The sequence below is a fragment of the Cyprinus carpio genome, chromosome B17 (assembly GCF_018340385.1).
Source record: "Cyprinus carpio isolate SPL01 chromosome B17, ASM1834038v1, whole genome shotgun sequence".
Taxonomy (NCBI): Eukaryota; Metazoa; Chordata; class Actinopteri; order Cypriniformes; family Cyprinidae; genus Cyprinus; species Cyprinus carpio.
This window is the reverse complement of record NC_056613.1, coordinates 22,607,886-22,634,620: the sequence shown is the minus strand read 5'-3', so window position 1 is coordinate 22,634,620 and position 26,735 is coordinate 22,607,886. Positions and strand designations below refer to the sequence as shown.

At 36.1% G+C, this 26,735-nt stretch overlaps 2 protein-coding genes across 2 annotated transcripts in view; one reads left to right on the top strand and one right to left on the bottom strand.

Annotated features, from left to right (window-relative positions):
* The window catches only part of ttll5 (tubulin tyrosine ligase-like family, member 5), a 112,296-nt gene extending 92,148 nt beyond the window's left edge, over nucleotides 1-20,148 (bottom strand). Inside the window, 11 exon segments of the mRNA XM_042742859.1 lie at nucleotides 6,351-6,458; nucleotides 7,385-7,476; nucleotides 9,522-9,623; nucleotides 12,714-12,798; nucleotides 12,885-12,954; nucleotides 14,019-14,101; nucleotides 14,237-14,367; nucleotides 15,905-16,011; nucleotides 17,419-17,501; nucleotides 17,930-18,036; nucleotides 19,916-20,148. Of these exon segments, the coding sequence (XP_042598793.1) occupies nucleotides 6,351-6,458; nucleotides 7,385-7,476; nucleotides 9,522-9,623; nucleotides 12,714-12,798; nucleotides 12,885-12,954; nucleotides 14,019-14,101; nucleotides 14,237-14,367; nucleotides 15,905-16,011; nucleotides 17,419-17,501; nucleotides 17,930-18,036; nucleotides 19,916-19,974 (1,027 nt within the window). The 5' untranslated portion in view covers nucleotides 19,975-20,148.
* A 1,701-nt stretch (nucleotides 20,149-21,849) lies between these two features.
* On the top strand, nucleotides 21,850-24,958 carry erg28 (ergosterol biosynthesis 28 homolog). The gene is made up of 5 exons (XM_042742847.1): nucleotides 21,850-22,004; nucleotides 22,587-22,733; nucleotides 23,359-23,449; nucleotides 23,547-23,665; nucleotides 24,513-24,958. The coding sequence occupies exons 2-5, from the start codon at nucleotides 22,601-22,603 to the stop codon at nucleotides 24,599-24,601; spliced, it is 432 nt and encodes a 143-aa protein (XP_042598781.1). The 5' UTR covers nucleotides 21,850-22,004; nucleotides 22,587-22,600; the 3' UTR covers nucleotides 24,602-24,958.
* The last annotated feature ends 1,777 nt before the right edge of the window (nucleotides 24,959-26,735 follow it).

Here is a 26,735-nt window from a genome sequence, read left to right as displayed (position 1 = left end):
CTAGAGGAGTGGTTCTGAACAAAGGCGGAGTTTCTCCGCGTCTGGAAAGCTAACATAATACCAGCATTAAACACTTTTTAAAATATGTTGAGCTCAAAACTCACTTTCAGTCATAAGGCAGAAATATTTATAAGTGATGCAAAAGAATATGCACGCTAGGTATTAACGTTACCATAGTAAACATTGTAAATGCAACCGCTTGAAGAAATCAGGTCAGCTTCTATTCTCTATCACAATCGTGTGTAACAATTTTATCTGTCATAAGTCTCATCTCGAGAGTTTAGCTCCACGTTGCCTATGTCATAAAAATATAATAATGATTTTTTTTTTTCTGAAGCTTTTATAAAAATAGAGAAATTATCATTCATTCTAAATGTGATGTATGTGACTACAAATAAACAGAAACGGTCTCGACTGAATAAGCAGGCTATTTTCATAAAGCTTCAGCGTTAAAAATAAATAAATAAAATAGAAATACATTTATTTCTGTGACAAATTTTCAAGCCTGATAAATTAATTCATTATGCTCAATGTATCACTAATTATAGTAAAACATCGATGCTTTTGAATTTAAATATTTAACAAAGCATGCAAACAAAAGGCCGCTGTTATCGTGTTCATTTTGTGATCGCGCATGTTCCAGTGATTTATTTCTCATTAGTTTTCTGATAACTTATCTTTGTGGGTGAAATGATTGGATTGCACGACGTTGTTCCTGAGAGGCGTGTAAAGGGCGGGTTTTAGTGAAGCGCAGCGGAGCTTCTGGCCCGACTGTGGAAACGCAGTGCTATTTTGGCCTCGAGCTACTGGCCCGAGGCTATTAGCCCCGCCCGGCCCGTTTTAAGCCCTGGCTCGCACTGGCCCGACAGTGGAAAAGCGGCTATTGTGGAATTCAGGAAGAAGAAAGGAAGCATGCATGACCCCATCCACATTAACGGAATGGTTGTTGACCGTGTCTCCAGCTTCAAGTTCCTGGGAACCAACATCTCAGTGGACCTGTCCTGGACCACAAACACCTTCAGCCTTGTCAAGAAGGCTCACCAGCTCCTCTTCTTCCTCAGGACACTGAAGAAGAACCAGCTGTCTTCAGCCATCCTGGAGAACTTTTACCGGTGTGCGATCGAGAGCATCTTGACCAGTTGTATTACAGTCTGGTATGGGAACTGCTCAGTTGCTGACCACAAGGCACTGCAGAGGGTGGTGAAAACTGCCCAACGCATCACAGGGACAACACTTCCTGCTACTGAGGACATCTTGAGGAAATGCTGTCTACGTCGAGCTCGCATCATTCTTAAGGACAACTCACAAACACACACTCCTCACCCCTCCTCATCACTACATCTGGTTTACAAAGAAACAAACAAAAAAACAGTTCACTTGTTATTACTTGCACTACAGTTTGTTTATCCAGAATACTGAATGATCCATTTGCGCAGTGGAATATTTTTCTATGCACTTTTTTACTGTCCACTGCACTAGTGTAAATGATGTTCATATGTTCATAGTTTCTGCTTATAGTGTAGATACACTTATTACATAATCCATCAGTATAGTATGTTCATAGTACACCTATCTGTATATCATGCTGATAGTATTTAAAAATCTGTAATTTATGTCCATAGTACTGCCTTATCTGTATATTTATTGTACATTTGTAACATATTGTAGACACTGTATATCCTGTACTAACTGCACTTCTGGTTAGATGCTAACCGCATTTCGTTGCCTTGTACCTTACATGTGCAATGCAATAAAAGACCGAACAATATAATGCAAGCACTATCAAAGGTTTAACCACAAACTCAACTTTATTCTGATATTGCGAGACCACTTTTCACCTCAAGGAGTAATATCATGAGATTTTGTGTGCTGCTAAAGCCAGGAGAAATGGCTATGTATTTATATCAGATGCACTGCATTGTTAATTTTGCATAAAAAGAATGTTTTATCAAGGCAAAAAATATATATTTTTTTTTATTTAAGCACATCTTGGCATTTACATCCAGCGTTTTTTATGCAATATTCCACAATTTGCATAAAATAGATGGATGGAAACATAGCTTGTGTTTATTTTGTTCACACAATATGGATAAACTACAACAGGTAAACATGTCAGGGATGTGGACACTAGTGCTGGGTTGATCATTTCGATTTCTGTATTTTAATCAATCTTCATTTTGATGAACCGAGATCTTCTGTTTTGAAAAACAACTGTTTTTAGTTGATGTGTGAACAAAATAACTAATAATTTTTGTAGTGCGAATCCCATCCAACAATCGTAATAAGCTTTGTGCTGTTACTTGTGATATGAAACAAAGTCTCAGTTTTTAAATTCTGTCAACAGAATTCAAACAATAGCTAAATGTGGTGTAACAGATTGCTGTAGCCTCAGTTCAAGCGGCACGTGAACTGATCATCATCACTTCCTCTTTACTACTAGTTTTAGCACAAAATTAACATGAATGAATATCAGAAGAAACCAAACAACTTACTAAAATGATCAATTCTCATGTAATCGATTAGTCAGTGTTTCAACTGCCTCTCGTTTACCTCTGGAAAGACATTCAATGTCCATTAGAAACTCAGCTAGAAAAATAACTCCAGAGAGCATTTTTGATAAATGCATGCAATATATTACACATTCGTTAGTGATGTCTTATTTAATGCCTGTTTGAAAAAATCCATGAAAACAAGTTATCACAGCCACTATAAATATGTACATTTCAACAATGAATTGGAGTAAAAACTAACTATATGTGACCATGGACCACAAAAGCAGTCATAAGGGTAAATCTGGAAGATGAATAAATAATCTTTCCATTGATGTATGGTTTGTTAGGAGGACAATATTTGTCTGAGATACAACTATTTGAAAATCTGGAATCTGAGGGAGAAAAAAATCTAAATATTGAGAAAATCACTTTTAAAGTTGTTCAAATGAAATTCTTAGCAATGCATATTACTAATCAAAAATTAAGTTTTAATATATTTACAGTAGGAAATTTACTAAATATCTTCATGGAACAAGATCTTTACTTAATATCCTAATGATTTTTGGCATAAAAGAAAAATCAAGAATTTTGACCCATACAATGTATTTTTGGCAACTGCTACAAATATACCCCAGAGACTTAAGATTGCTTTTGTGCTCCAGGGTCACATATATCATTAAAATCAAATTCTGAAAAATGCAATTTAATGCTTATATTCAAATCAGTTTCAATTTAAGTGCTGGTTATTAAATAAACTTCATTTTCAGTTTGTTTTATTATTTTATTTATTTATTTATTTATTTTTATTTATTTTTTTTTTCATTTTGGTGCGTGACTAACATCCAATATATTTTAGTAAGATATAGTAACTAGCTAAAGCAGAATGTTTGTTAAAAATGGCCTGCGAGAGCAGGACTGATTTTACCATATTAAACAGGCCCTGTGTATTCACAGTACGAGCACTTTATCCGTATAACACTGTATCCATCACATTCCACTGATGCACCTGCATGGGCGGCTCATATTCAGTCATGTGACACAGTGAAGTGAACCTGGCCTGGCCCTGCCTGCTTCCAGTATCCCATCATTCACCGCGTGATGAGGGCATAGACCGGGTGCAGGGTAAAGATATCCTTTTCATGCAGGTGATTGTCTGATAATAGAGCAGTCCACAGGGACTGTGTTATCACAGCCTAAACAAGCAACACCTCCTGGAGAAAATATCATGTCTACAAACACATTACAGTGGAGATGACAGAACACTGCACAGTCAATGCCTTCTGGGGAAATGTGTTCATCTTTGGAACAGAAATGTATTTCAGTTATTCTCTCATCAATTTTTGGTAAACAGAAGATCAAACATGCATGCTTGATGTTCCAGAACCGGTGAGCTCTACTCTTGTGCCTCAAGCGAGAATGTCTGAGCTTCCATTTTTCCATATTAAATGTGCTTTATGCATGTGCATTAATCAATGTTTATGAGTCAATAAAAGCAACAATTGTTATGTGTTCGCTACTCACTGCTGTGTCTGTGTGTGTGTGCACTTGGATGGGTTAAATGCAGAGCACATATTCTGAGTATGGGAGACCATACTTGGCTGTAGAGGGTATGCATTGACGTCCCTTTCCCGCCGGAACACGCCCCCTCAGATGGACTGAGTGGCAAAATATCTGGCTGCATGACTGGATTTAATAATGAAGCTGCGAAAACGCGAGTAAAAAAAATTATTATCATTTTAAACTAAAGGCTGTTGGACTAGTATTATAGTATTCTTTACAATTTACCAAAGATCCAGTGGTCCACGGATATTGATATGCAGCCAGGAATCGTGTTTATATGTGCACATTTGTATGTGCCTGATTTCTACACCAGGGATCTGCCTGTGAATGCATTTTGTAAATACAAAATAGGTTGGTCTAAATCCGGGTGATCACTTACATCAAAGTTATATATATTGTCATATTGTCCAGCCCAAAAACTAATATAGTTTTTGTCAGTGTTCATTTAATAACATACAGTTATACAGAATATAACATGGTAAATATTTAATTGATGAGTTGTCAATATGATTTTGTTTCTCTTTACTGTAGCTTTTGGCAGTCTGTAAAACTATACCTCAGATTTCTTGTCAAATCTATTTGTACAGTCAATCACAAAGCTTTCTCATTTAAGATGTGTTGTGTGTGTTCTGTCGCAGCATTCACGTTGAAAACCAATGCTCTTGTCACGTGCACACCCTCTATACATCATGTCATGTTTTCAGTAATCAGGACCGTACAATCTGTGCCACCAGCTTTACCAAGTGCAACTGCAAAAACAATGATCGTTAAAGTTACCTAAACATTAGCCTGTTTGTCATTGTTGAAACTGAATAAAATGGAAAAACAGACATAAAGCTGTTGTTTCTAGACGACTAATCAAATATATAATATGTAAGTGCGAGTCACTGATCATGAGACTCTCTGTACTCTTGCTTCCACTGAAACTCAGGATGATATTTAGAACATAAACAAACCCAAATACTGGGACTTTGTTAAATTCAAAATCATTGTTCAAACTTCTTTGCTGATTATATAATTTGTTTAAAAAAATAGTGTATACATTTGGAGAAATGTAGCATTCCATCACTTGCTCACCAATGGATCCTCTGCAGTGAATGGGTGCCGTCAATCATTAAGAAGTTTTAAATACTTCACTTAAGGAAGTGTTGGATTATGGACTCTTATTTCAGCCGGAAGCAACTGTTTAATGTCATTTTAATGCTGGATTTGTTTCATCTTTTGTCTTCTCCAGATGTTAACTGCTGGACTGGAGTGCTGTGGATTACTTGTGGATTATTGTGATGTTTTTATCAGCTGTTTGGACTCTCATTCTGACGGCACCCATTCACTGCAGAGCATCCATTGCTGAGACACTGATGGAATGCTACATTTCTCCAAATCTGATGAAAAAAAACTCACCTACATCTCGGATGAGCACATTTTCAGCAAATTGTAATTTTTTGGGTTGACTATTCATTTAATTGGATTTAATATAAATTACATTTATTTATTTATGTTAAAATCGCCCATATTGTTAAATCATCTCTTTGTAAAGAATGGTACAGTTCTTGTACCAAAGTGGCCAAAGGGTCCGACCCATAAAAATGCTCAAAATGTTTTGCTCAATAAGAACAGAGAACATAAACCATGCATTATTTTGCAATTAAGGTGGAAGGTTTTTCTTTTCTATATTTTTTTTTTTTGATTTTGCATCAAAGTTTTGACAGAAGTAAAATTCTTGCTTTGTTATTTCACATGACACACATTAGTGTTCAGCTTTGGGAGGTTGATTTGGCACACGAGGAGAACTACAGAACCATAAACATGTCTGTTTTATTTTATTTAGTTATTTTCCAAATTCAATAAACTAATACACTAATTAACTAAACAATTTAAAGAACATAAATCAGAGCACTGGTGAAGTGAATATGTCGATGATTAATCTGGAGGATGATGTGTTTGACCTCATGCAGGTAGTTAACACCCCATAACAGCTCAGAATGAGAAACATTTGGACTGTAAACGGGCATATCTGCGGTTCTGCTCTGGCAGCAGATATCGTTCTGTTTTCACCTCCATAAACAGTCTATCATACAGTAAAGTCTGCATTCTTTGGGAGCAGATTTATTTCTGTTTTAAATTATGTAAACTGTCTTTGTTTATGTTTAGTGTTTATTATTGTATCAGTGAGCATGTTGATTTAGCACAGCGTTTCAGAGCGATTTTCTCACAGCATGCTTTTTGTACCATGTTTCAAAAGCACCAAGCAGTGTTTCTTTACTATTACATACAGTAATGTATATGGTTCTGTCTTACCGAAGCAGTTGCAGCGATGAGGGACAAACATCTTGCAGGCTGTGGCGATGTGGATCTCAGCGCTCAGAAGAGCTTTGACGATCAGATCCTCAATCTGGCCCATGAGCACTGACAAACACAGAGAAATTTATTTAAAATTAGTTTTTTTTAAAAGTGTTTTTATCATGCAACACAACCACCTGCAAAGCACTGAAACATAGTCTTATATTACCCCATCACCAGTTTTGCATGCAACCGCAAAATGTTTCGCACTCAATTGGAGGGTTTATAAGTTTTAATTAAAGTTTAGTGAGTTTTTGCATGTGCAATAAAACACAATTTTCTTCACATCTAGTATTATTTCCATCACCAGTTTTGTGAGCAAACACAAAGCTTTTTCAAAGGAAATCAAAGGTTTGCTATAAACACAGTGTTTCTTGGGGGCTGTCAAGAAAGAACAAAAAGATTTGTAAGAAGAGTTTATATATCATAAGAGAACGTAAAATGTTTTGAAAGCAAATGCAAAGTTTCTCAGAAACTTTTCTGAGTGAAATAAAAGTTTTCCCAGAGAATGCATAATTGAATGAATATTTTTTCCTCCCATCTCACATCTCAACCGTGTGCCCTTAGCAGAATTCACACAGAAGTGTTCAAGCTGTATGTTTTTTTGTTGTTTTTTTTTGGAGCACACAGATCATTGGCTAGGATCAGTAAATGGAAAAGGACAACTGCCAACAGTAGACATATAGTACAACTTCATAGGAAATTAGTTAAATGAAATACACTTTCTTTACAACGATACATCATTTAAGCATTACACAACATAAAATGTTTCAAATATCCTCAAAATGAACCCCACTTAGGGGGTCATAATGTGAGACATCAATCTAGCAGCTGCTGTTCGTCAGGAGTAACAAGCGTGTCAATCTACAAATGGCTCTGTAGTGCTTTGTGCTTGAGAATATCCACAGATTAGTGGTTATGAATGTCAGACGTCACGGAGTGTTAAACATGAAAGTAAATGATTGCATAAGGCACATCTTAGCTCTACTCACATGTGGTGTCTTTGCCTTCTTGCCTCAAATATCTCAGCATTGCGCTCATGCTCCATTTGTTCCCATAATCCTCTACTTCAGGGTCATCGCAACTGAAAGCAAGAGAAACCCTGACTGTCAGCACTGTCAAAACAATGCAGAGAAATGGGCACAACTTAACAATGTTGACATGATTAGCAAATACAAGGCTTAGCTCGTATTTGAAAACACATTCCCGTTTAAGAGTGATCAACAATGAGAAGTGATTATTTAACTATTATTTCTGACAGCTTAGATCTGTTCTCATTACTGTAACATGCATGATGCTTTATGGCATGAGCTGCCACAAGACAAACACAAGCTACTCTGCTATCATCAGCCATTTATGAGGAGCTATTAAGGATTACTGCTACAGAACCTTGTGCAGGTTCAGATGGAAAGACTTTTCTCACATTCCCTGGGTTAGTATTGGTGGAAATTGTGTTTAATTTTTTTAATTTTATTTTTTATATAAAGTCTGAGATTTCAATAATGATCCTCTGACTGACTGTACTTTTTCCTGTTCTTACTGACTAGCTAACGTTTTAGGAAGATAGACTTTTTTTTAAATAAAAATATAGATAAAATGTTAACTGAAAATAAAATCTCTCTTCAAAAATGTTGCTGCATTTACCGCTTCCATTTATACTGTAACAAAGAGATTTTGATGATTTATGATCCATATATTTCAATGTGTCATATTGTTCCACTATTTGGTGGTAATTTTGAAATTTGAGACATTGTATCTTTTACACTTTAAAATGCTTTTTTCATTTTAAAACTTTCAAAGAAGGCTTCATAAAGTCAATATTTAAAGCCTGTCTTGACAAAATTTGCTTTTCTGGTTAAAAAGTTAAATGGATTTCCTTTGAATTTTAAATCATTTAAATTTTAATTCTACTTCAAATGAAAATTCTGCACTCTTTTGCTACCTCAATTCAAATTCAACAACTGAACTGGAATTTAAAAGGCACTGTCATGCCTAAATTGTCAATTTATGTATTTGAATTGCATATGCAATCTTCATCCACTTGGTTTACACAGTTTAACATAAACTAATAATAATAATGATAATGATAATAATAATTTGTCAGTTATACTTAAATGAAACAGGTCAGATTTCTGTAATAGTACTAATAAACTGAATGCGTTTTAAATACACAATAACCAGGTTTATATATAAATCACCAAAAATCCATTTTCAGTTGTTTCTGTTTCAGTCTCACACATTTCAATACTGAATATTGCTTGTTCCACAGCTATACGTTTACTTTTTTTTTTATGAATCCCTGCAAATCTCCTATCCTAATAATGTACTAGTTAGCAAGTTCCACACAATTGCAGCTAAAGTTTACAGTCTCTACTGCTGTCACCCCACAGAAGAGGGGGCGGGGTGAGCAGAGCTCATTAGCATTTAAAGAGACATGCACCAAAAAGGGTCACTGAGAACAGAGCTGTTTTTGACAAGGTTAAAAAGGGTGTTGTTACACATTACCATTGAGAAATTTAAAACAAAGTATGTTAGACTTTTCATTAAGCCCCTAAAGAATATAAACTTGTGGAAAATGGGCATCCGATGACCCCTTTAAGGCTGCATTTACACTGTATGGTTCAAGCGACCCAATTCAGATTTTTTCCTCCAATGTGGCACAGATCAGAAATGGCCCACGACTGTGTAAGCAGGAAAAAAGTCAAATGAATTCTGATATTCTCTGATCGGTTTCAAGGCCTTATTCACATGTGGAAATTAATAATAATAAGAGAAAATGTAGAAAATACCAAGATATATATCGTATACCACAATTCAGATTTTCTGGCCATATCGCCCAGCCGTACTATAAGGCAAAACAGCTATTAGACATTTTATAATCTGCTTGAATGTGTAAAACAGTGGTAGGAGAAATCACCCTTTACTATACACCTTCACAGCACAACAAAGCCTCTATTCTTCATACCTCCTTATAATCCATCAGTGCTGAAATGCAGACAGGGTGTGCTGTTCAAATTATGGAACTAAAATACCAGCATACATGTTGTCCTTAATTCTAAGAGTATATTCTCAGAATTCAAGTTCATATTCACACTGGAAAGTGAAATATCAAACCCCGAGAGAGCTCACCTGACGTAGTCACTGCTCTTCTTGTTGACACTGTAGTTGGTCAGATGCATGAACTGGTTCTTGATGTTTGCCGTGGCATGGTCATACTTCACCGTGGCAAACCTACAACACACACAAGCAAGAAGAAATAAATGAGCTTAATAGCGAGAATGACATTCAACTGACCTGCTGAAAAGAATAAACAGGTACAGTACCAAAGCAAGCAGCCTTGTGCAAACATGGGACGACCCTCACAAATCCAGCCACAAATCTTTTTAACATTAATATGACTAATAACCAGACTAATAAATGTCCTGAAGTCAGTGGGGATAAATGGCTGAAATAAGACTGAAAACAAGCTCAAGATATTTTTACGTTTTATTTTACAACATAAAATACATTATACCCCCTTGTGATATTTACAGTCTGTTGTGATATATAACAGTCTTGTGAAGGCAAAAGATGCATGTTTGTAAGAAACAAATCCATCATTAAGATGTTTTTAACATCAAACTGTTGCTTCCGGCTAAAATACGAGTTCATGAATAATAATAATGCTTCCTGTCACATCAAAATCCAGCCACATATTTGTTAAGAGTTGTTTTGAACTGTTCTGGCTTGTAAACAGAGCTTGATCTGTGTAGATTTCTCTCCTGATTCAGACCAGACAACTGAAGAAAACAATATTATGGATTATGGACCCGTATTTTATTTGTTAAAGTGTTGTTGATGCTGGATGTGTTTCATCTTTTGTTTTCTAGATGTTTTATGTTATGGTGTGGTGTTGTGTGTTTTTTTTGTGTTTTTGTGATGTTTTTATCAGCTGTTTGGACTCTCATTCTGACGGCACCCATTCACTGCAGAGCATCCATTGCTGAGACACTGATGCAGTGCTACATTTCTACAAATCTGATGAAGAAACAAACTCTACGTCTTTGATGACCTGAGGGTGAGCACATTTTCAGCAAAATTTCATTTTTGGGTGAACTTCTCCTTCAAAGCTTTTTCTTGTCTTGAAGAAAGCATTGCTAACAAGTGTCTAAATGGGATTATAACTGTCATCAGACAAAAGGTGAACTCATTTAATCGCTAGTCATATGATGAACAAAATGTTTGAGAATCATACTTCTGCTGTTTCTGTTGAAGGAACCAGGATGATGCTAATTTACAGTTTGGACTACAAAACACTTTATCACTGCAGCGCTCTACACTGATGCTGCACATAATGTTTCCGTCATGAAGTCCACAAACTAATCTGTTCATTCTCCTCATCAGCTGCACATGATGGTATGGTGGCAATACTGCACAATCACAAACAGAGTTCTACAAGCGTAATCTGAGTGATTTGTCCTGAAGCTCACGGTATTCCCAGAATACACCGCCGCTGGGTTTGAGAAGAGTGGATGCCACATGTGGAGGAAGAATTTCCTGGCACACAGAGAGCACCTGAATGCCTTCAAAGCTTCTGGGATCTCCAAGATAAAAGTTGAGTTGGGAAAAGTGCCAGGATGTATGGCCAGCAGTTCATAAGAGAGTGTGTCACTCAGTAAAGGTGCCTAATAGAGGCAGGCCAAGCGCTTTACACACACCACAACACACAATACACCGCACATCCACTTCACACGGTTTCCAAAAAATCAGAGGATTTGTTTGAGCTTCTCACTCACATGTCTGAGACAACACTCTCCTTTCTGTGCCAAAAGCAGGACACCGTGTGTTTATCTAGATTGAATGCGTTTCACAGACACTCAATGGAGGGTTACGACTGTCGGAGCGGTTGTGAGGCTTTCCACGACTGCTGAGCAGTCAGAAATCTTTCCCACAACTATTCGTGGCTTATGTAAAATATCACAAAAAGAAGCCTCTTCAGGTAAAAGAGACAATTATGTAAGCCTGAGAACTTGCTGCCTTGAAAAGGTTTTTTAAACTGTCACATTTTATTGGTGCTTTAAATGTAAAAAAAAAAAAAAAAACTATTTAAAAAAAAAAAAACACTCTTGTCAATGTCTTTCCAGCTATGAGACAATGGAAAGCTTTGTCTGAGGCCTAGATGAGACGGTCCAACTTCACTGGAAACATTTCTGCTGCCATCTAGTGCCTCAGCTATTTCAGTGTCTGAAAGAAATATTTCTGGTTATGTAGAACTTGCTGTTGCTGATATATAAATGATGAAATTCTGATGCTTGTGATGTAAATCAATGAGATGTTTATAACAGTACAGCAGATATTGACATCAAATTATCTAAATATCAGATCATATATCATATCTCCAATAATATGTCTCGGTAAGATGAGACTGAAATGATGCAAACATAAAATGCAATGCAATGCTGATCGAGAGATGAAGAAATAAATGCTCCTCAGAAGTCTGACGATCATATTTGATACATTTGAACATGGTTTAAAAAAAAAAGTTGTCTGGATAATACATATTAGAATGATTTCTGAAGATCATGTGACACTGAAGACTGGAGTAATGATGCTGAAAATACAGCTGTGATCACAGAAATACATTACATTTTACTATATATTCTCTCTATATTTTAAATTTATAAATATGCAATACAGTATATTTTAAATTAATAATTCACAATATTACTGTACAATACTACTGTATATTTGATTAAATACATGCAGCCTTGATGAGCAGACAAAAACTGAATTATTCCAAACTTTTAACCACTAGCCTGTTGCTTCAGTCCAGAAAGTGTTCATCTTTAAATATTCCTGACAATGTGAAAGTTATTCTTACAAATACTTTTTAAATTCACATATCATTTCACAATAAAAAGACACTGAACCAATTACACTACAAGGCCTTTTCCTTGCTAAAAAAAAGTCTAAACTATTAATCAGGCGATGGAGGGCCTGTGGTAGACTGTGTGTGAAACAGCAAAGCTTGAATCATATCATATTGATCATTTAGAGGCCTTTAAATGTGCATATCACATGACACAGTAAGATGTCTAGACAGTGTTTTATTTAATCAAATCATAACCTTTCGTAGTTTAACATTAAAGTCATATCATGATAACTGCTTTACTTCATGTAATTATGAAGATCAGGGATTAAAGATAAGTTATCTGTCCACCAGTGAACAGCGGTTCATATGAAAGCCTTCAATCCTTCTGTTTGTTCAAGCATGCATCTTTCTTTGTAAGCAAAGGCATTTCTTATCACGTTTAGATGTGCGACGGATGATGAGTGACTTACCGGGCCAGCCCTTCCTCATAGAGATAGATCAGGAGAGGGTCGTATGAGGTCACCAGCACATACAGACGCACGTCAAACTTAAAACCTGCAGATGTACAATAGAAACTCACTTTAAAAACATGCGCTATGTAGACTGTGTTTAATCTGCTGGTGTTAGTGTTGTATCCTCACCGTCAATCAGTAGAGGATTGCTGATGTAGCGCGACACCAGTATATTCTCGTCCAGTGGGATCTGACTCGGCTGAAACACCAAACATGAGTTATTAAGCAGCACCGAACAAAACTGTCAGATTACAGAAACATGATAAACTCTTTCAGATAGGAATACAGACTCATGTTCAGGTCAGGTATCTTAGACAGCATTTTGGGGCATCAGAAGCACATTGATAAGCATGCTTAAAAATGCCCTCCGTCTGTTGCATATGAAAATTGAAGTTTATGTTGTTTTTTTGCAAAGGACAGAAGCAGGAGAGCACATGTTGAAATTAAGTGTTATTTTATGCACTTCTGAGTAAAGGAAAATACTTGTTAGTGTTTAATGTTCAGTTATGTTGGATTTTTAGTTTGTGTGATTATCAGTGTGTAGTCAAGCTTGTGGATATGAACAAAGATTTACAGATTATTTTTTACAAGAAAATACTATTTCAGGCGTTCTTATTTCGTACATTTATTTCAATGTTACTTTTTAGTTTTTGTAATTTTTTGTAAAACATACTTACGATTTCTAAAAGTAAGTAAACCAAGGAAACGAGTTTCTGGCCTATATATTCATGGTCACAGACTTAATATCCAGTCAGAACGGGCCTTAAGACGAGTCAAGTTCATGTCATCGGCTCAGGCCTTGCCTGTGAATGATATGTTATGTTGTCTTAAGCTGACATGATCTCATGCATTTTCTCAGATCTGGCCATGCAAGCAGCGCTGAACTGTTTGTGACACAATGTATGTGTCTCCAGCGACACAACAAAACTGAGAAAACTTCACCTTTATGCAAAAACGACTACCAATGGGAGTGAAGCCAGTGGAGAACCTGTGATCCGTCTCCTGTCAGAGAACTTCAACCAATCACCGTATGTAGTTAAACTTAAACTTTTTATTATAAACTCATGGGAAACTGTGTGTTCTCCTTAATAATCAAACTAAGCCCTGTCCAGTCTAGAGTTTTGTGGGAAATAGATTGATTTACACATCAGACACATGTCTATGATGCCTTAAAATGCTGCCTACATAGGCTATCTTTAAAACAGAGCCACTTGTGCATGCTCCAGCTGGGTTTTATCACGTCATGTTCCCTTGATCACTTACACTGCTAACCAGGTAGATGCCTCTGCCCCTGGAGGACGCCACTGGTTTGATGATCCACGCGCCCTTGTCTTTGCTGAAGGAGCCTGAGGTTTGCGTGAGGACAGAGAGAGGGTTATTAAAGTCCAGCAGCGAAAGCAGACACATTTTTCTAATTGATGTTGTTTATGTTAATAGCCGAACACATGTCCGAGTGCTGACTGGACGAGGTGCCCACTCACTGCTGAATTCCTGGTACTCGGCAGGAAGCACAAAGGTCTGAGGTACGATGTGGAAGTTTTGAAAGCCGTGGGTTTGCTGCATCCTCTGGATGTTTTTGTAGAGCCGGTCTTTCCGCGTGAGCTCGAACGACCTGGAAAGCGACGGGAGCATTGACCGTAAGTACTGAGGATGAGGTTAGCATCTGAGATAGCGAGGGGAACATAAACCCTTGAAATAACACCACAGCGGCAGCACATGGTCAGTTTGATCTATTGCGCCGTTTCAGAGAGGAAAGCGTCCAAACAAAATGTACTCGTCTCAAACTGCCAATGAACACATGCTGTCTGCCCACTTGGAAGACTGGAAGTGTGGACGCTGTTGTTGCTGAGTGAGAATGTGTGTGACTTTGGTAACATATTATCATTGTGGGATACACAAGGCACACCACAAACTAGTGTTTGGTTGAACACCAGCAACATTCAGGTGAAAGATATGTTCCATAAATCACAGGTGCGCCCAACACAGAGGCGATCCCAGTATATCTACCATCCAATAATTTCCAAATTGTCCATTTTTTTCACAAAATCCAAACAATTAATGGTTTTGTGGCTCTTTAACGTGGTGTTCAAGCAGCACATGAACTGATCATCTCTTCCTCTTTACTACTTTTTACAGCACCGAATAAACGAATAAACTTCAGAAGGTGTTGAAAGAAACAGTACAACTTACTGAAATGTAATGAAGTGATTAAGTAATTAAATGTAATTTGTGATTAAGCTATAGCATGTGTGCTTTTATACTGAATGTTTTTAAACGGCTGTTTTTCATACAAATAGGCTACCTGAAAACCATATATTTTTACAATGTTGTTTTGGTGTTATTTTTTTTGTTTTTTTTGTTTTTATCATGATTTAAATGTATGCTACTATGGGACACCAATGCTTAATTTACAAATAAATAAATAAAAACTTGGTCAGAATAAACTTAACCATATAAAACTGAAGTTGCTACATTTTTTATAGATGTTACTGATTTTGATAAACAAAAATGTACTTCTGCATCCTAACTCAAACCTGTTTCTTGATTTGAAACAATATCACTCATTAGAACATGCAGAAACTAAGAAATAAATCTTTCTATTTAGATATTTATTTTGTTAAGGGAAATTAATGATCTGGTTTCTACAACAAAGCAAAAATCCGCCTTTAAACCTGAAAGAAATAATGACTTGACATTTATCGAGATAATTAACGGTATCGACCCAGCCCTACTGAAATGTATCATGTTTTATGCAATCATCAATCAGTCTTTTAAACGCAGAAAGATGTCAATATAAACAATATAATTAAATGTTACCTCAGGAAAGCATTAAATGACCATAAACTTGTTTGTCAACTAAATAGATGTATTATATTACATTATCTGTTAAAGATGTCTCATTTAATGCATATTTGAATAAATCCATGGGAAAAAAGTTTTTTTATTACAGCCACAATTTTAAATATTTCAACAATGAATTAGAGTGGACACATAATTAAATCATTTCAAAAACCACCTTATGCCCAATCTAACGGCTAACCAGCCCTAGTGCATAAAGCATAAAGCTTATTAACATGCTACTGTCTGTCTCAGTGAAATAAGCTGTGTATGCAGACCGCAGCACAGCTCTCTATTAATGACAGACTCACCTGGGAAAGTGGTTGACCTTCTGGAAATCCTGCAGAGAGCGCAGAAGGTAGGGCTTCAGGTGTGAGCCGGTCCACATCAGGTTAAAATCATTGCTATTTGGGTGTACCTGAACATAGAAACAATCTTAATTTAGGCCAGGGTAATGTCAGAAATGAAAAAGATACTGTAGAGTCCCAAAGTTATTCTACAGTTATTTTCATTGTGGTTACATTACTGTATTGAGCCCCTTTTACAAACACTAACCACTGTATTAAAGCTTATTCTGAAGAAGCTGAATTGTAGCTTGAAGGATTAATATTTGTGTTTTTAAAATGAACTGAACTGTGCCAATGTACAGGTGCACATGATGCAATGCACTTGACTTCAACTTCAATTTCCAGTGGGCCAAATAAACCATAAGTCATATCAGATGTTATTTTAAACTAGAGCTGAAGATCTTTGCCCGAACCCGATGGGACCCGACGGGTTCGGTCGGGTTCGGGCTTAATTTATATCATCTTACGCGGGCTCGGGCCGGGCTCGGGCTGGGCTCGGGCTTGCGCTCCGGTTTGCGAGCGGGCATGTGATGCGTTTCGATTAGCGCGAAAAAGATGCGAAAATGGATGTGGAGTAGGTGTACGGAGGCTTGCCTCTGGCGATTACGTTTTGGTTGCACCAGCAACTAAAGCAAAGTCTGAGGTGTGGAAAAGTTTTGACCATGTTTATAATGAGAATAATGAGTGAATAATGACGCACCATCAGTGAGCGCAGGAACGCGCTGAAGACCTCTACAGTGGATTCAATAATTTTCCTCCACAAAAACATGTAGGCTTAGCTAATCTTTGTGAGTAAAGGTTTTTCAAATGATAACTAAATATTCATTGAGTCTTAAATGCATAATGTGGACAGAGTATTTACGCTAATATTGGCATTATTCTTTTATTAAATGTCAGCTGGCGAAGCAAATCCGGCGGAGCCTTTATCTTAATTTCGTTATTGCCAAAATACCCATCTTAATTTAAAATTTATCTTAATTTATTTTGTTAAAAAACACTCGTTTTTATTGGTGCGTTGGTCTATTTAAAGGCTAAATGAGCCTATGCCTATTTAGAGTGCTGATGTTACGATGTTACAGGGGACTTATTTTATTTCTTTATTCCAACTTCCAAGTGGTCTAGTCTACGTTAGTTATGAATAAATTGTTAAAACATGTATAAATGATTCATTCTTGACACAAGGAAAAAGAGCTGTGTGTGCGCACATTTGAATAATGTCGGGCTGTAAACGGGTTCGGGCTTTAAAAAGCTGTCAATCAAAATGTACTTGTCGGGCTGGGTCCTGTCGGGCCTAACTTTTATGGCCCGATTACAGCTCTATTTTAAACCTATTTTTCTTGAATTAAGGTATTAAAAAAAATTATATTAAATGCAAAATAATAAATTTCTATACACAAGATGAAACTGCTCCATTGCATTAATTTTGGCAGCAAACAGTGTATGCTAGCATTTCATTTCAATCAATGTCTGTGCTCTACCTCGTGGAATCCGTGATTGACCAGTATGCCACGAACAAGACGGCTCTCCGTACGCACAATCTTGAAGGCCAAGTTATATTTTTCTATTTAAAAAAAAAGAAAAAGCCATCAGAATTACCACTTGACCACTACAATGGCACATAGCTAACAGCAAATTTATAAAAGCAGACTCTAGATATTAAATAACACAAGACATGCTATTTATATATACAATTATTTGTTACTAGAAAAAAGTAAATATTTGAATATCTGTTGTGGGTCCAAGAAGATAAGATTTACTACACAAGAATAAATGTAAAAAGAAACTATAATCTCATTGTCTATATAAACAACATATGTATTAAATAGAATGTACGCATGTGTGTTTTATGGTTTTGTTTTGACAGTACTAAACTAGTGTATTCTACATATAGAAAACACAGTAATGAAAGTACTGATGTAATTACTGATTAGACTTGCAATTTAATAAATTCTTCTGTATCAAGCACACAAGATTTCTCAGTGTCTGTACCTCCAACAGAGCGGATGGCCACATCTTTGGACACAATGGCTTCTGCACAGAAGAGCAGCACGGGAATACGCTTGCTGACGCCACTCCAGGCAACGCACGGAAGTTTCCTATCACAACAAGTGTGAGATCTGCTATTTGCTCTGTCAGATGACTTTCACATTTACATGACATTGAGATATCACCAAAGTCCCTTTCAAGGAACATCAGTTCCCTCGACGGCCATACTGTCAAATGCATGCCAAACTCACATTTAAACAGCATCTCATTAATGTACAGTTTCTTACACTCAAATTTATTTCAGTGGCTTTGCCAACTGGTGATTGGCTCATTAATTTAGAAGGCAGGACTTCCTTTTACTAGAGCCGCTATATAGCAAAGTGTACTACATTTCGCTTTTGCTTTTTTTCCCCATTCATAGTTACATAAGTGAACTGTCTTTGTATCACACAACACTGAAGGCAAGTGGTAGTTAGTACAACTATGCACAATAAATGCATTACACAGCTCAAAGAGATGCAAAGATTACAATGCTTTACAGGAAAAAGATCACCTCTGATAAAAGCCTGTGCAGTATGAGACCCTGGAGTGATATATGTGAACAGAGATAAGATGGTACGTTGATATACGTCCATCCATCACACATGACAGCAAGACAAGACAGGCTGTGAACAGGCTTGAATCATTATCAGCTCACGTTCAATCATCCAGACTATATATAGCAGAACGGATCTAAATAAAAGACTGACTTTTCACTGAGTGTGTTTTTGCAGACAGATCCTGACGTAACAAGACCAATCTCTTGCATGTAATAGTGTAGCACAGTCAAAGACTGATATATCAGTCAAGGCCTGGTTTCCCAAACACAGACAGCTCTTCAGAGAGTTGCACAAGAATATTTGCACCCTTTTTTATGTGCATTTCCCTTCAAAAAAAGCACTTAACATTCACATGCTGAAATGTCACTCTGAAATGTAACTTTTTTCACTTGAAATTTATTTTATTTTGATGCACTTTTACAGAATTAAAAAATACCATGCACAACAAGTTAAGTTTATTTATATAGCTATTTATACAATACACATGCTTTCAAAGCAGCTTTACAGAAAATCATAATAAAATGTTTATAATGCCTTATTGTTGCATTACTGTGCAGTAATATTATAGTTACATTTTGCAACAATACAAGCAACCAAACAGTTGAGACTTGCTATTTAGTACATTTGAGCAAGGTTGGATTTACAGTACTTACAGTAACTCAACAATTTGATATTTAATTATTATTTTGTTAAATAATAATAAGTTAATTCATGAGTTTCTGCTCAATTTAAAACTATTACAAATATAATCCTGATATTAAAGTCATATATAAACTGCATATTATTAAGTATCCTAGGTTTTATATTAAGTTTAGACTAATTCTGTCTCTTTGTAATGCACTGGTGGTGACTACACAAAAACTCCAGAGCACCTGTAGATCTACAGCGACCGAGCAGCATTTGAAAAACAGCCCATAATTCTAATGTGATCAAATGATCATCTTCGCAGTCTTCTTAGTGGCACTACTATGTCTTGAGAACGTGGGTCATTAGATTGATACCCAGCAGCTGGTAAAGAAAGAAGGATTCTGATCTCCAAAAGAATTAAACCAGGTTTGGTTTTGGACCGCCACAGACCACTGCCCCCATTTTTATCACTCTGTACAATATTCATGGCTGTCTCTTAAAAACTTTACAAGGAGGCTGAAAACAGCCGCGCAGAATGTCTAGATTATTTGAGGAGCGTCCGCTACTATTTAAGACCTGACCCGTCTATATTTAGTCAGGATAAGCTCTGTGAAATCATGAAATCAGTCTGTATGCAGCGCCTGATGCTCGCTGTAGTTCTGTGTGTAACGATGGTCACGTGACGAGTCCTGCTCACTGATTAACTGAACGTAATCTCCATCATCAATACTCTTAAGCATTCGACTTTAGTAAAGACACTTACTCCGGCTCATCTTCAGACGAGGACTCGGACTCGTCCTTCTGTTCTCTCACAGCTGGCATCTCTCTGTGTGTGTGTGTGTGTGTGTGTGTGTGTGTGTGTGTGTGTGTGTGTGTGTGTGTGTGTGTGTGTGTGTGTCAGCACAGTGTGTGTGTGACAGCGCTCATCTCCAATCTTCAACTCATCTGGAAAACAACGAGATCTTCATGAGAAGAGCTGTCATACAATTATGAGCATCAAACGATATCCATCTTCCATAGCTCTGCGTGGGATGAGGAATCATGCAAAACCAGTAAAAATAAAGTAAAACAACATTCATGCAAAAATCATCAGCAGTGCAAAATAAAATGAAAATAGCATAACTAAAAGGACGGTAGTTTACAATGACTTTAACAAATAATAAGTTACCTAAATATGTAATTAAAAGGTTAAACCATAAATATTTCATAATACATAACATATACAGTCAAACCAAAAATTATTCAGACACTTTGACCTGAGCATCTTTTGCTTAAGGGTTGTTTTTATTTATTTTAATTGCTAATGCGATCTTTTTACACCACAGACTGATCATAATTAAGCATTGCTTGGTAATTGGTTGAGCTAAACTGGTATTATCTAATTGTGTGCTTAAATTTAACAGCTGACAGCATATTCTTGTCTTGTCATATTTTATTACCATTGTCTAAAAAATAACGATTAAACTGTGAGATATGTTGAAGGTGTCTGAATACATTTTGGTTTATAATTTCACATTTCAGAGACATTTATACGTGTTTTTTATGAATGACTACTTCGTCTACTATTTACGACTGAAAATACCTTCTAACAATGTATTGATGTAAATATAATACCGCGAAGATATGATTATTGCTAGTTGTGTGTGACTGAAGAGAGCTTGCTAGCTGTTAGCTAACCGAGCTAACCAGACTGTGATGTAAGAAGTAAACGTTTGAAGGTCTACCACACCACATTAGACAGTTAGTTTGCTGCTAAATGTAATTAGTGTGATTAGTAACATACCTGTTTGTGTTGAGTGAGTGCTGTTAATGTTACGTGTAATTATTAACCGTTAGCTCCATACTCCACACCGGCGCTAGACTCCGGACGCCTGTTACTATAACAACCAGCTGACAGATAGCGATGTGCGCATGCGTGGAAACACAACCAACGGGCGGCCGCAGACTGCGCATGCGTCGCGTTTGTTTCGCGTTTGAACTTTTTGAGTAACGATTAATTATATTACCAAAGAGGCGAATTAATACAAAATTAAGAGTAATAAGACTGATAGAGCTATGTGTATTAAATTCCCTTTCGTTTACCCGCTTAATAATTTCACTCACTCATAAAAAAATACAATGACTCTTATTCTTACTTTTAAATCTCTGAAAGACTGAACAACGTTTTCGATCTCTAACGAACAGAGTTTAAGGGTTTTTGCTTGTTTTATTTTGCCTAATAATATATGACATTGCTAACCATAAAAATAACGAATGTTTTATTATAAACATGTACGGTGCTCAATATATTATTAAATTAAAAAAAAGGAAAAAAGAAAAGAAAGAATGGAAATTACATACATTTCAATGCTTTCAGAGCGTGTTACATGTTTTCGGCGCTTTTTTGTTTTTTGTTTGTTCCAAGAGATGTACATTTAATTTAAAGTCATTTATAAAATGTGAAAATTTTGGTTTACACTGAGCCCGCTTCTTCTCGTGTATATCGTATTTTCCTAATAAAATAAACAAATGAATAATATGTTGTTCATTTAAAATCTCAAGTTAAAATCATAAACTGGTTAAAATGCAACTCCCTGACACTCCTTTGGTTATCGTCAGGTGATTATGTGCGAGCTCGTTTGGTTGGGCGGTCTTTTAAGAGACAGGCCGCAAACTATCCAATGGGGTGCTGGTACGAGGTGACGCAGCCGTCTTCCGCGGTTTCTGATTGGACCTCATTCATGTCCATGTTGTATTCTCGGTTCAATGTTGTGAACTTGAAGCGGTTTGATAAACAGAATTCAATCACGCCGACTGATGTTTGTGCGTACATACTTATACAGTGCATGTACGTATTGGAACAGATACATAAGGTAAGAGTAAAGTTACTAATAAGCAGTGTCGTATATTATCTCACGTGACCCTGGAACACAAAACCAGTCGCAGGTAGCCCGGGTATGAAACATTGTATCGGTCAATATTATCTAAATCATCAGAATATTAAGTAAAGACCATGTTCCATGAAGATATTTTGTATATTTCTTACCGTAGATATTTTAACTTGATTTTTAAATTAGTAATATGCATTGCTAAGGACGTAATTTGGACAACTTTAAAGGCGATTTTCTCAATATTTTGGTATTTTTATTTTATTTTATTGCATCCTCAGATTCTAGATGTTCAAATATCAGTCATTGTATCTCAGCCAAATACTACAACCAATCCGTACATCAATGGATAGCTTATTTAATCAGCTTTCAGATGGTGTATAAATCTCAATAATAATAAAAAGACCCTTATGACTGGTTTTGTGGTCCAGGGATCCAGACGAGGTTATGATGAGCCTGAGAACCCAGACAGAGAAGCACCACAGATCCGTGTTCTTTGCATCATACGTGTCATGTTAGTACTGTAGAGTAACAGCATGCTCATTCAGTGTGGTGTGTCTGTAACAGGTGTGCGCTGAAGGATGAGTCGCTTTCTGAATCTGTTGAGGAGCTGGCTGCTCATGGTGTCAGTGATCGCAGTGGGGAACACGGTACAGAGCTTCAGAGATCACAGCTTCCTGTCCCAGAAGCTCTACACAGGAACTCCTGATTACGGTCAAGACCTGCGCTTCATACACATCACCTCTATTCTTTACTGACTCATTAACTAACGTTATCACTTAACAGAGAAGCAGTACTGATATCTACTGCGCGTACTGTCTATGAACACAGAAAGTATTTATATTTAGTTATTTAGCAGATGCTTTTTTTTTAAATTATATTATAAATGAAATGAAAACAGATAGAATACAAAAAGAATAGAGCAAGCTAGTGTTAGAGGCATTTTTGCTTTTTTTTTTAATTGTATGATAAATAAAAAGAAAACAGATAGAATACAAAAAGAATAGAGAAGTTAGTGATTCTTTAAAGAAAACAAGCAGGTAGTAAATTAATAGAGTGCAAGTCTAAAAGAGACAAGTTTTTTTTTAAAGAATAGAATTAGAATAGAGCGTGCTAGAGTTAGAGGATGAGATAAAGATGGTACAGATGTGTTTTTAGTCATTTCTTGTTTTAAAATACTGTATGTCTCAACACCATCATTTTTACTGATACATTTTTACATTTTAATGTAGCAAACAAGAATATAAGCAGATCGATAAAGAACAATATAAACTGTACATATTTTGAGCCAGAGTTGAGTCATTTTAGATGCTAAATGTCCTGATGTGTTGCTTTTTAGTGAACGGTCTTCAGGCGAGAACCTTTGGCATATGGACGCTCCTGTCCTCCATCATCCGCTGTGCCTGTGCCATAGACATTCAGAACAGAACGTAAGGCTCCTGTGTGTGTGTGTGTGTGTGTGTGTGTGTGTGTGTGGACTGAACTCTGCTGGAATGAAGCTGACGTCTCTTCTTGTCCTCGTTTCAGGCTTTATCACATCACCCTGTGGACATTTGTTCTGGCGCTTGGCCACTTCCTGTCCGAAGCATTTATCTATAAAACCGCTCCTCTGACCATTGGAGTCATGGCACCTCTGATTGTAGCCAGTGAGTGATCTACTCCTATTTTGGTAACATCTACTGGGTGACGAGGGAACATAAAATTACACTAATGATATTGTAAAGTGATTTGCTGCTCAAGAAATATTTCTAATTGTTATCAGTGTTAAAAACTGTCGTTCCGTGTCATACTGTATGTTTTCAAACCATGATACACTAGCATTCAAAGAAAGAAATTAATACTTTTATCCAGCAAAGACGCATTAAATTGATCCAAAGTGACAGTAAAGACATTTATAATGTTGCAGGAGATTTCTATATCAAATAAATGCTTTCTTTTGAATTCTATGTTCATCAAAAAGTCCTAAAAATAAAAATATCACAGTTTCCACAGAAATATTGAGCAGAACGATTTTTTTCAACATTGATAATAATCAGAGATGTTTCTTGAGCAGCAAATCATCATATTAGAATGATTTCTGAAGATCATGTGACACTGAAGACTGGAGTAATGATGCTGAAAATACAGCTGCACATCACAGAAATAAATTACAGTTTAACAGATATTCACACAGAAAACAGATGTTTTAAATTGCAATAATATTTCACAAATAAACTGTATTTTTGATCAAATAAATGCAGCCTCTGTGAGCAGAAGATGCTTCTTTGTAAAATTAAAAGAATCAGTTATTGCAAACTTTTTGTACAGTAGTGTACACCTGCATACAAACATATACAGCATGGGGGTAGATTCCTAGAAGTAGTTTGTGTCTGTACAAACACTGACTTTCAAATACATACTCCATATTTGAGAGAAATGTAGTGGGAAAAGTATTTATCATCAGTTCTGTTGTTGGATTGATCAGCTGGCCTGTAACAGAGTTTGTGTTTGTAGGTTTCTCTATCGTGGGCATGTTAATTGGCTTCCAGTGTAAGGTTGAGCCTCAGGAAGCAGTCGGAGCCCGTCAGAAGAAGAGGAACTGAGCGATACCTGCCTTCGGCGCGGGACGCTTGTGATGGGAACAGTGCTTTCTGACTGGTTTACATGCTTATCCTCACAGCAAAACATATGTGGCCCAAACTACCTTTTTACTGCTTTAGAATCTGTGTAATAGTCAAATAATAATCATTTTATATGGTTATTTGAAGTTTAATTGTCCGAAAGCAATTACAGTGTTGGTACTTTTGTGTTATTTTTAGCTGAGATGCAGGTCCACTGAAGCCTGCCATCAAAAACTATCTTCATCTCTAACTGATATTTTTGTTTTAACTTCTTGTTTTGTTTGTAATTTGAAGTGCAAAAAAACAATATAATTGATTTTTTTTTTTTAGGAAAAATCTAAAAATATATATTGATGCATATATTGATGTTTAGTTTTTTGTGTATTTGCTAGTGCTGTCAAACGATTGAAATCACATCCAAAATAAATGTTTTTGTTTACATAATATATGTGTGCACTGTGTATATTTATTATGTGTGTATATATATATATATATATAAAGACACACACATACAGAATATATTTTGAGAATATTTATATGTATTTATATTAAAATAAATTATATAATAATATAAATATATTTAATATATAAACTTTTTTTTAAAATATACATGCATGTATGTGTGTTTATTTATATATACATAATAAATATACACAGTATACACACATATATTATGTAAACAAAAACTTTTATTTTGGATGTGATTAATCACTTGACAGCACTAGTATTTACAATCAGTGTTGATTTCTGAGCCTTTGTATTGAAAAGTTTGGACACTACTGTTTTTGAATGATAGTGCAGTGATGGAAACTGAAATAGCACCGCTGTAAGTCTGAAAAGCTGACAGATTTGAGCTGCTTCTTTGTCTAGATCACAGCTCTGAGCTCCCGAGGGAAATTTTGTATTTATATTTGTTTAAATAATGAATGTCAAGCATTCGAGCAAAAAGAGTTTTAATAGCTGCTGTTCATGAAAGTTTATTTCTGGTCATGTCTCAGTGGTTAACACACCTGGAATAGTTTGCATGACTCATTTGCAGTTTAGCCACTAGTTATCACTTTATTACTGGATGTCAGATTTAATTTACAACACCAAGAATTCCTAGATTATATACAAAAATGTTTCTATACAAACAATAACAGTACACAGGACTACATACACACACTCTGTATTTGCTAAATAAAGGATAAAACAAAATGTAAAGTCTATCTTTCAACTTGAAGTCTGCAAAGGAGTGGAGAAACATGTTCAAACTCACAATTTAATCTCTTAAACTTCACATAAACACGTTTATATATATCTTCTTTTTTTCCGGCAAAATCCATAATGTTCTGTTCATGCAGTAAAAGACTTTCTTCGGTCCATAATTCTGACCTTAAAATCAGGATTAGGCATCAAATAATCTCATACACATGCAAATGGTCTGAGAACTGAACTAAAAGTTGTAATGTAGCTCAGATGAAGACAGGAATCATGTGTTTGTCGCAGTTTCTCTGGCAATTAACAACTTCTTTCCTTCAGCAAAACAGATACTGTTTTTGAAATCAGCAGTCCAACATGAGTAAGAGAAAACCTTGGATTTCATTCAGTGTAATCAATCACACATTACACTGCACACTACAACACACATAAACCACCGCAGATGTTCCCAAAGTAAATTATTTTCTAATTTCCTGTGTTCTGCACCGTTGTGCGTTATATAAGACGAGAGTATCATCACACATCTCCATTGATCACTGATGTTCTTTCACACAAGCGCTCACACATTTAAAGCATCATATATTGAGTTGGTTTCATTGCGGGACTTTGACCTTCCATAATAACAGAGTGATGTCCAGCATCAACATCCAGCTCACCTGAATCAGATCTAGAGGTGTCTGTTACACTCTATACTAGATTAGTACTTAGTGCTAAAAACATTTGGTTCTCATAACTAACAAACCATCGTGCAAACATCACGATACACGTAAGGTGTAGAAAATTACACATTACAACATGAAACACGAGCAGGTTCATGTGGAGTGTTCATAAATCCATACTTGTGTGAATTGAATGCAACGGCCTTCAATTTTTTGTGCTTTTTGTTTTCATAAATGATTCCCATTGAATGTTGTGA

Bases quoted from the DNA above. Each gene is read 5' to 3' on its own strand.
- erg28 (XM_042742847.1), top strand. From the start codon at position 22,601: ATGAGTCGCTTTCTGAATCTGTTGAGGAGCTGGCTGCTCATGGTGTCA. The intron at 22,734-23,358 runs GTCAAGACCTGC...GTTGCTTTTTAG, and splicing joins CACAGGAACTCCTGATTACG to TGAACGGTCTTCAGGCGAGA. The intron at 23,450-23,546 runs GTAAGGCTCCTG...TCCTCGTTTCAG, and splicing joins ATAGACATTCAGAACAGAAC to GCTTTATCACATCACCCTGT.